Source organism: Branchiostoma belcheri, unplaced genomic scaffold (assembly GCF_001625305.1).
Source record: "Branchiostoma belcheri isolate BF01 breed outbred unplaced genomic scaffold, Haploidv18h27 scaffold8, whole genome shotgun sequence".
Lineage (NCBI taxonomy): Eukaryota > Metazoa > Chordata > Leptocardii > Amphioxiformes > Branchiostomatidae > Branchiostoma > Branchiostoma belcheri.
Window position 1 is genome coordinate 3,650,005 of NW_017804464.1, and position 10,338 is coordinate 3,660,342.

General features: G+C 39.6%; 1 protein-coding gene across 1 annotated transcript in view; it reads right to left on the reverse strand.

The window, feature by feature from the left end:
- Positions 1 to 23: 23 nt before the first annotated feature.
- Positions 24 to 10,338, reverse strand: part of LOC109486416 (Fanconi anemia group C protein-like) — a 12,647-nt gene continuing 2,332 nt past the window's right edge. Inside the window, exons 4-15 of the mRNA XM_019790250.1 lie at positions 9,190 to 9,284; positions 8,325 to 8,423; positions 8,038 to 8,099; positions 7,462 to 7,661; positions 6,966 to 7,123; positions 6,330 to 6,385; positions 5,738 to 5,837; positions 5,471 to 5,549; positions 5,168 to 5,306; positions 4,745 to 4,901; positions 3,104 to 3,304; positions 24 to 421 (exon numbers count right to left, since the gene is read on the reverse strand). Of these exons, the coding sequence (XP_019645809.1) occupies positions 164 to 421; positions 3,104 to 3,304; positions 4,745 to 4,901; positions 5,168 to 5,306; positions 5,471 to 5,549; positions 5,738 to 5,837; positions 6,330 to 6,385; positions 6,966 to 7,123; positions 7,462 to 7,661; positions 8,038 to 8,099; positions 8,325 to 8,423; positions 9,190 to 9,284 (1,604 nt within the window). The 3' untranslated portion in view covers positions 24 to 163. The remainder of the gene's footprint in view (positions 422 to 3,103; positions 3,305 to 4,744; positions 4,902 to 5,167; positions 5,307 to 5,470; positions 5,550 to 5,737; positions 5,838 to 6,329; positions 6,386 to 6,965; positions 7,124 to 7,461; positions 7,662 to 8,037; positions 8,100 to 8,324; positions 8,424 to 9,189; positions 9,285 to 10,338) is intronic.

Sequence of the window (10,338 nt, forward strand, 5' to 3'; positions counted from 1 at the left end):
ATCACAACAAAGTTCTCTCACCAAGAGTTTCTCTTTTGTTTGTTTCATTCGCATAGAAGTTTAGTTTTGTTCATGTATCCATCAGTTATTAACTCTAAATAACATAATGGCTGAAGGCAAGGCGAACAAATCAACAGGTAGATCACAGGAAAAGGCAACTTGGTCAAGGAAAATTTTGCATCAGCTGCTTGACTTTTTCACATCTACAGTTCAGATCATCCTCCTTTGGTCTGTTAGGCTCCTTTAAGGCATGAAGCTCTTGTAGGGAAAGTTGTAGACCATTGATGACTTGTAGCATTGCAGTGATTTTGTTCTTGCATACCCAAGAGGGATTTTCCCCTGTCTTTTTTCCGACAAGATTCTCTTCAATTGTATCCAACAGAACAGCCAGTCTTCTCTCAGCATCTTGGTCACCAACGGCCTTTGGGAAAAAGATTTTAAAAATTTACACCATCGCCTAAGAATACGTCAATGAAGGTTAGAAATCCAGGTAATAAGATACACACACACAAAAAAACAGTTACTCAAGCAACTGGATATGATTTTGGAAACGGTCAGACGTTTCAGGTAGCATCCACTACCTTTCCTCAGTGACACTAAGAGACTGCAGGCGAATTGCAGGTTTATAAGCATGAATTATTGATTGATAAGCAAAGTAGTGAAGACAATTTTTTGAAAGTCCAAAAAGAAATAAAAGTTAAGACAATTCAAGACAAGGATGATGCAAATTAGTGAAGAAGCTCCTGTTGTTTCAAAGTGTAAGAAACTTGAGAATTGTAATAAGATACAACTGTACTACAATGTCTAACATTATGTTTATCTTTCCAATGTTGTAGATTCTACATCTGATATTTTCAGTGTCTAGCAATATGTTTTTTGTCCTTATTTCAATTAAGGTGGTCCAGAAGGATAGCTGAGGCATATTTAGAAATACTACGAACTCTATCTGATATGGTAGTCTTTTGGGTCTATTTTTATAATTTTCTTTCGTCTTGTCACTATGGCCACATTTTGGCCGCCAAATTGACCGCCAAATTGTGCATTTTTTTCACGCTCCAGCCAGGCCCCAGTGGGGGTGTGCACATTATTTTTAAAAGCTACTCCGCCGCTCGACCAATCAGGCTCGCTGGTCATTACGTAAACTGAGAGCTTCACTTTCATAATTTTTGGGAAGGGAAAAGACACTGGAAAAGAGGGTTTTACTGAGCGTTTGATGTCAGTTGTTTGCAAAACGTTTTGGGTAAAAGCCTGCCAAATGCAAAGAATAATAATTTTCTGAAAACACAAGCCGTTTCCATTGTTTATCACACTTCGTATCGGCAAAATGTTGTCAAGTTGCAACACACAACCAGAGATATGCAGCCACACAAATCACCAAAAACGCCAGAAATAATCTGACAACTTCCTATATAAAAACATTCGACTGCCAAAAGAAACGAAGCTGTCTGCTTTGAGCCACAAGTTAGATCTCGGTTTAGTTATGAGCGGCCTGGCGGACCGGGTCACTGCATGCATAAAGAGCCGCGCTTGCTAGTTCATACTCGGCCGTCATAATTTTATGCGGCGTTATCCTTTGTGTTCTTTCATGATTTTCACAGACAACTCATTAAGTAATTTTCTACCGAATAAAAACGCGTCTCTACCTGTGCACTGTCTTATTACTCTGAGTTTGTATCGACTGCAACACGTTTGTAACTACTAAACGTTAACGTTACGTTCTAGTGAACAGACATGATAAGAACTACTAGTAATTTTTATAAAATCTACGTTTTTATTAAAAAATACGATACTTACAAACTTCAGCAGAATTTTTACATAATCTTACGGTAACTGCTAACAATAATCTTTTACGATTTACAGCATACAGCAAATAGTAGCCGCTTACAAAAAAAATCAGTTCCAACAGATTTACAGAGATAGTCCGTACTTTTCAGATAGAACATAGAACGTCGTGCGTGAAAATTATTTCCACAAGTCTAGGACAACGTGCAACGTAAATTCACATAATCAACAAAATTATACTCGCTCATAATCCCATACCACGTCCGGGCAAGCTTTTTTTCCAGGGCTATCTACTCCGGTATCGCGCGATAACTTTTCAGTGTTGTGATCTTGCTGATCGTCAATCTCCTCTGGGGGTAGGCCTAAAAAACAAGTCCGTAACTCCAGAATACCCCGGCAGATTTTCTCCAATAAGGTCTCAGAATAGTCCATAAACATTCATCTGCAAATCTACGTAGGATACGGCCGTGAAAAAGATCGTCTACCGGCCCAAATGCTGGCGCAAAGCGCACAGCTTTCTCCGCTCGTAAACAAGCCACGCCATCCGCCATTTTGGGTGAGTCACGTGACCCCTACTCGCGCGAAATCTTAGCGTTCTTTTTGGCTGTTCTTTTTACTGGACATATCCCCGGCCTGTTTTTCCAAATAGCGCCGCAGTAAGCTAAATACAGCGTGCTGACAGGCCAATGACCCATTTTTCGGTGGGAGGGATGGGCGCCCTTGGAATGGCGACAAAAAATTGGCGATTTCGGCTCTTTCGGGCTTCAAAATGGACATTATGTAACTCCTACGACATATACAGCATTTTAAGAATGAAACTGTGGAAAAAATGTTCATGGAAAGAGACAAAAAGGTGGTATTTTTTGAAAGATAAGCTTATAAACTAAAATCGTATGCGAGGCCGACACACTGCGCCGCTTTATATGTTGGGGAGGGGTGCTGGCGCATGGCACTGTTGACATTTACGAAAAAAAATTCATAAAAAATCAACACTTTGAGATATTAAAAAATGCTCGCATACGTTTGTTCCTATTACTAATGTGTGCCTTTCAACAAAATATGGTGAATAAAAACCAAAGCGCTGGCCAGAAAAATTGATTTTTCTTAAAAGGGGGCGTGGCTCATAACTCGAGATGACGTCATGATTACGTCATCAAAATTTGCATAAATTATCATCTTGCACTAAGGTACTCACACAAAAAAAATCAATGACCATAGGTAATCCTAAGTAGTATTTTTAGGATGTCCCCAAAGTCCTCAGCCACCCTTCCATACCACCTTAAGGACTACTGTCTTAGGGCAAGTTCAACTTTAAACTAACCATATCCAGAATGTCATCAGCAATCCCATAACCCCCTACAGAGTGTAGTAGAAACAGCATCAACAGCTGACCAATCACAGCCCTTCTTGCTGGGGAATCCAACTGCTGATTGGCTGATACCGCATACAGCAAGTCATGTGACTTTGGGTGGATTTTCGGGAGGAGGCCATGGAGAGTGGAGGCAACATCCTGAATGCATGTCTGGAGAAATGTGAACAAAATAAAAAAACATTTTTCTACAAGTACAAATAGATCTTTCTCACAGAGTTTCACATGTTTTTTTTCACATTTTCTATACATTTTTAAAGGTGCCCTAAGCGATATCTGGCCGATAGTAGGCTGGGAGCATTCAATTTCAAAAGTCTGTCTTTTTGTCACATTTTCACGCAGTATTTTGAACCAACCCCATCCTATCCCATACCGATAGTCATGGAGCAAAAATTCGATGCCGCTTTGCCGTACGAACGCCGTGAAAAACTACGTGCCTCCCGCCACCGGCAGTGGTGTCGGCCATTTTTGAAATTTCCGAGCGCTCGCGAACACTTCCGACTTCTTCCGACCAGAGCCGAGGACGAGTCACGTGGTTAACCACGAACGCGCTGAATCAGTTACTGCAGGTCATCCTGAGTTTCCGCTACATATTGATACATTTCGCGTAATGTCATAAAATTCGTTTCTTGGTATGAGAAACTGTATGAATGTGGCTACCACATGCGATATAATAAGTGATATGATAACATTCAAGTATATACAAAAAGAGGAATTGAATACAAGGTTCTGACCATTCAAAAATCGTCAAATTTGAAGTCAATCGGTTTCGAACTCTTGCGTTCGATCCATGGAACCAAGGCAGTGCGTTCCATTTTTCGCGGAAGTTCCCGAAAATTGCCGACGGGAAACGGTTACTTGGTGGATTTTTGGGCCGATTAAATGGAGGCCCCGATAAATCAAGCAACTTGTCTCTGGGCTAGTTTCTGTGCTGATTCAAACGCCAAACGTATGAAATAATGATGCAAATGTGCTGATACTTGGTGGTATGTGTCAATACCATACAGATTGTCTTTTTCTATTTTAATTTTCTATTTTAATGCCCTGATATCGCTTAGGGCACCTTTAACACCCCATATCATGATCTATCAACATTTTTCAGCTACTCACATGACTACACTGTTAGCTCATCACTGCACTGAAAATTCATGAATATCCACACATGAACTTGGTAAAAATAACCTATAAAGTCTCCAGATATCTCATGTTTAAATGCTTGACAATTGCGATAAAGATGTAAAGTTCTCTAACATTCACAGTGTAAAGACAGAAACAAAAGAAAAATACTGGTAGCTAGAACCAGAGATAAAAGTGAAAACTGTACTCGAGTGAAAAGCTCATCTGTGTTGGTAGAATCCATGGTTGTAAAAAAGTTCGAGCTTTGTTTCAACACAAGAAAGGATTTGATGCACTCCTGACGTCATCACACTTCCAACTTCTGGAGATTCAGCAAGTGCATCACACATCTGACGAAGGTGGACGAGATTGACCGAAAATTTATGGTAAGTTCCTTTCTTGTGTTGGAACAAAGCTTGAACTTCACAACTATGAAAACTGTACTGTTTTTTTAGAGTGATATACAGGTGTTTTTACCATGAATGCCTGCTGCTGTTCTGGTGACTGAGGTAGGTGACAGCAGGCCAGGTACTGCAGACAGGAGTGTGGAGGTACAGGACTGAGGAGCAGCAGTCTACACGCCTCGCTGTACCACCAACCAAACTGTACCAGCACATACCAACTCTCAGGGCCGCTACACAGGGGAGAATTGTAAAATTGGGAAAAATTTGAAGTCATCCTCAAAGTTGAATGAATACCCTCTCAGTCTCTGGAAGTCTGAGGGCAAATTTCAAGAAATGACAATTTATACCTTCAAATTAAGACTCCAAATAAACTGCGGAGAGCTATGATTGTTTTTCCATACTTAACAGATAATCGACCAGAGAGCAAAAGTCAATGTTATGAGCAATTCTGCAAGCTATAAAAACACTGTGTTGACATGACAGAACATTGACGTACCAACTGATGCCAGGTGCTTTTGGGCAGACACCTGCTTGAGTTACTTGTGTCCAGGTCAGCTGACATCCAGGTGACTGTACAGTCTGTATTGTCCTGCAGATGTTCTTCAGATGCTCTTGGCAAGTTGCTTTGCTAAGACCTGAAGATGCAGACAAGCATGCATTGTATCATTGGTGTGAAAGAAATCAGAGAATGACTTTTACTAAGAAACATCATCTGTTACTTGTACATTTATCGTACACATGAGTTCTTTTTTCTTAGACCTATTCTGCATAGAAGTACCGGTATCCTCAGTTGTCTTACCAGCAGGGTGCAGTATCAGCAGGTGCACCAGGGGGAGCTGCTGCATGTTGTAGGTTAGATGGAGAACTGATGTGGGAGCCTACAAGCCAAACAGACAAAACAACAGAAATTATAACTATACAGAGTAAACCACATTTGAATTCCCAAATACTTAGGTCCACGGCTAATTGGCTACATTATGCAGAATTGGATACTATTCTTTCTGGTGTTTCTTAACCAGCCATTTTTAAGATGGAAGGAAAAGAGCTTTGAAGACTGTATGTGTACCTGGCCTTGCAACTTGCAAAGTTCCAAGATGAAACACTCGTTAAAGACTCTCAGCAGGTTGAGTACAGACGGGGAGCCAGCTGAATGTTCTAATACGTGTCTGTGTGGTATGATGGGGAAAACAGTCATCAAACTTAAAACAAAAACAACAATTCATGAAGAAGGTGTATTCACAAGCATACATATGTTAGAAATGAAGAGTTAAAAACTGATGCATGCAAACTACTGGCCACTTTCTTTTAGAATCAAAGACCTGGAGACACATCATTGATAGAACACTACTTTTGATAGAAGATCTACAATTGCAGAGAAAAAAGTTGACTGACAGTGATACAACACTGGTGAAAACTAGAAAGGACAACATTTGCTTGGAAGCAAATACAGCATGATCACCATCTCCCTCCCAGACAAAAGTGGTATGTATTTCAAACTTACCCAAGTGCAAAACTGGAACAATGTGTGTGTGTGTGTGTGTGTGTAAATAAATTATATAGCAATTAAAACACTTCTTTTGAATTAGAAAAAAACTACAAAATACTGAGAAATATGACAAGCATTGTTACAAAAGTAAGACCACCTCCCTCAACATTACCTGAGAATCTGTCTGGTAACATTGTTCACTGTAGGCTGCAGTACACAGGCTGTAGGCTGTATGGGGAGGCAAGGCAAAAAACATATCTGAAAAAACATCTTATATACAAGAGCAAACCTCTCCTTGGTGCTGAAAACCATCCACACACCTGTCCGTAGTGCTGAGCATAGTCCAAACAAAAATATCATCCACACAGACTGAAGCTGTGGCTGACCTTGGTGCTGAACACCATCCACACATAAGTAAACATACCTGTCCTTGGTGCTGAACACCATCGCCAGACAAGTAAACATACCTGTCCTTGGTGCTAAATACCACCCACCCACAGGCAAACAGACCTATCCCTAGTGCTGAACACCATCCACACATAAGTAAACATACCTGTCCTTGGTGCTGAACTACATCCACACACAAGTAACCATACCTGTCCTTGGTGCTGAACTATATCTACACACAAGTAACCATACCTGTCCTTGGTGCTGAACACCATCCACACAAAGGCAAACACGCCTGTCCCTGGTCCTGAACACCATCAACACACAGGTAAACATATCTGTCCTTGGTGCTGAACACCATCCACACACAGGCAGACACAGAGCAGCAACAACTTCCCACCATAAGCAGACAACATCTCACCAGTCCTCTTGAATGAATAAGTGTCTTCATGTCCTCTGTACTGATGTAAGGCCTGTGTAGGGTGACAGTTTCCACCATGTCCAGTACATCCTGCTCCAGACTGGGGGAGTTAAGTGTCCAGAGGGCACATAAAGCATGGGGTGACAAGGAAACATCATCTGTGAATGGAACACAACAATATAAGAAGGCTGTGGGGAACACAACAATATAAGAAGTCTGGTTGTGTGATTTTCTAAACTAACATAGAGACATCCAGCTGCAGTTATAGAGGGAACTGCTTGGGGTCTCTACAATGGAATCAAACTTGAAGCATATGCATCTACACCAAAAAATTTTAATAAAAATTTCATGTTCAGAGAGAGTAACGCAAACAACTTAAGCTTCAGAGGAATCTAATTGTTTCTTTATCAGGACAAGCATCTGAATAGCATAAGACTTCATTCTTATCCTGCTGTATCTTGTTAAGGCTAATAAGTTTAAAGCTCTAAGATATTACCTGTGACTAGTTTGTTTGAGTACAGTTGTTGCTGTGCACTGACTACAGACTGCAGAAACAAAACTGACAGTTCCTCCCCTCTTGTCTTTCCCTCCAATCCTGCTAGGAGGAGCTTCTCCACCAGCAATGAAGCAGTAGGCATGCTGACCAGCGGGAGACAGAGTTCTGACAACTGGTGTAAAGTACAGGGCTGTGCTGGTCTGGAGTAAAGATGTTTAAAAAATATCACTTCAAATTTGTCACTTAAGGCCGAGATAACCTAATCAACATTCAGGATTGTTGCTAAATGAACAATAAAAGTTCATCTCTCTCAATTTCTACAATACTCTTTGTAGATAAAAAAAAAGTTCAACTGTTAACTTCAAAGTTAATCAAATTTTTTGAAATTCAGTCCATATTTGCACAGTGATCTGTGTTGTATTCAGGCAATACAAGGTAACAAAAACAAATTTAAATAAATTTTGGAAACTTATGCTTCAACATCTGCAAGACATGTTTGTAGTAGATATACACTGTCTCCATAATGGTTACCCTTAACCAGAGGTTGGAGTTTGAATTCTTTATGATGAAACCAACCTTGCTTTTATTCCTCTGTCCTGCTGTAGTTGATCTAAGTCTTCAGACAAGGCATGTAAAAGCTGGGGCAAATGAAAAAGTAGAATATAAGTGTTAATCTATGAGGATATGTGTGGAGGCAAATACCAACTCTTACCCATATTTTCCACAGCTCAAAATCAACAAAATGACTTTTTACAACTAGACCAACGCCATACTGTAACCCACTTACTAGCAATCACAGAGAGCATAAACAATGATTATCACATCACTTAATATGGACATTAGAAGATGTGAATTTTACCCACCTTTTCCAGAGCCAGTTTATTCTGGTCAGAAGGCAGATAGCCCATGGTTTTACTCACACCATTACCTGATGGTCCAGTTATCACATGTCTCAACATTTTCTGTAATATAGACAACACATTCATATCTGTTTGTTGTTTCATGCAATACTGAGATTTGCAATTTTAATACACATTTTACACACCGAGAGCAAATGCAGTAGTGTGTCAATGGTTTATTTTCTGTTTAGCCCTACTTGATTGTACAAATGTATATTGTATTTAGCACTTGATGTTTAGTAACTACATTGTAGGATATTAAGTTTCATTCTATACCCTTTTCTTTTTGTACCAAGTTCAATAAACTTTGCCATACATTGTACCATGTACAATTGTCATGCAATAAAGTTCTTCTTTATTATTCATATGAAATAGAATGTAAAACCACAAGGGTAACATAACTATTTAGTCACTGTGTGCCCTTAACAGATGCTTTTTTCTGTGCTCAAACTTCAGAAGGGTCTATATAAGAAGATTTTTTATTCCCAAAGTGTTTTTGTATCCGATGTTTCGGTGGCCATCTGTCACCTTAACCTGGGCAACAATGACTGATTCTGATTCATACTGACTTTGCAATACAACAGCAATATGACAGCTACAGGATGAATCAGAACTAACGTTAGTCAATGTTGCCTTGAAGAAGATGACAGACAGTCACCTATTAATGAAATATGTTGGGTATAAAAATAAACACTGGTTATTGAATAACAATAACCTTCCCTGACAGTCTTTTGCCAACCTGATGAAACTATTAATGGGTTCAGAAGTGCCTTTCTATACCTTTATGGAAATGGTATATGCAGGCCCTACTAGTATATTAAAGTGGTACCTGTGCCCAGTTGGCTGCCCTTCTCTCTATATCCTCTTGTGGTGAGTCTGTACACAGCACTGTTAGACAGGACTGGAGAATGGAGCAGGTATCACCTTTGGGGAGTAGATGTAGCTTATTAGCTCTCTTGAGGCAGGGCTCGAAATTCATTTTTGAGAATAGGTGCATTGGTGCACCCAATAACCTAAAAACTTGGGTGCACAGAAAATAGTTTGGGTGCACCATATTAGATAAAATAAGAATGTCATCAAAAACTGTTATGTTTTATTTCTTAAAGTGTTATAACAATGATTTTATTATTTTTGTAACACCAAGATGTTAAGAATTAATATGCTGTATACTACAAAACATTTAACATCATACTTAAACCTACGAAAATATTTGGGTGCACTGGTGGATCCACATAAAATAATTGGGTGCACAGCTCCAAATTTGGGTGCACTAAGGTGCACATGCACTCGGTTGGGTTAAGGCGGCCTAGGCTGATATTCATGTTCGAGTTCCGCCGTGTGTCTGCACGATTGCCACAAACATGTTTCGAACCCGAATCATGTTCCACCATGTTCGATATGACGTCATTCGAATAGAACGTGTGTTCGAATTCGGGGTTACCGGCGGTCATTTGTATGTTTCCCCTGTAAACCCGCGTTGTTACGCATTTTATTCACGGAGTATGACTTAAACGGCTTTACGCCCAGCTGAAAACAACATAATTCATCTTTAGAGTAATCCATGTTTACGTATTATCACTTTTTTATCAAAATTGTCCGAGGCTATTTTGCATATAAGTCGAAATTTTTTAACTGTGGCGATTATTTAACAAAAAATGACAGAAAAATAGCCGTTTCTGTCGTTTTTGGCCCAAAAAAACAATGTAACTGTCATTTAAAACAAAATAGCCTCGGACAAAAATAATAAATAGGGGGTTGGCTTTCTACTTGCAAAATATCATGATGAAAGGTGTTGTTACCGCTTGGGCGTAAAGCCATGAAGTAAACAGCTTTTTTTAACCAAAATGTTGATTTTTAACCCAAAAATTCAGAAGTGGTAAAAACAAAATAACCTTTATTCAATGTGTTTCAAGTACTACTAGAACTGTGTGAAGTTAAGTTGTGATGCGACCAAGCTATCAAAAGTTACAGCCATATG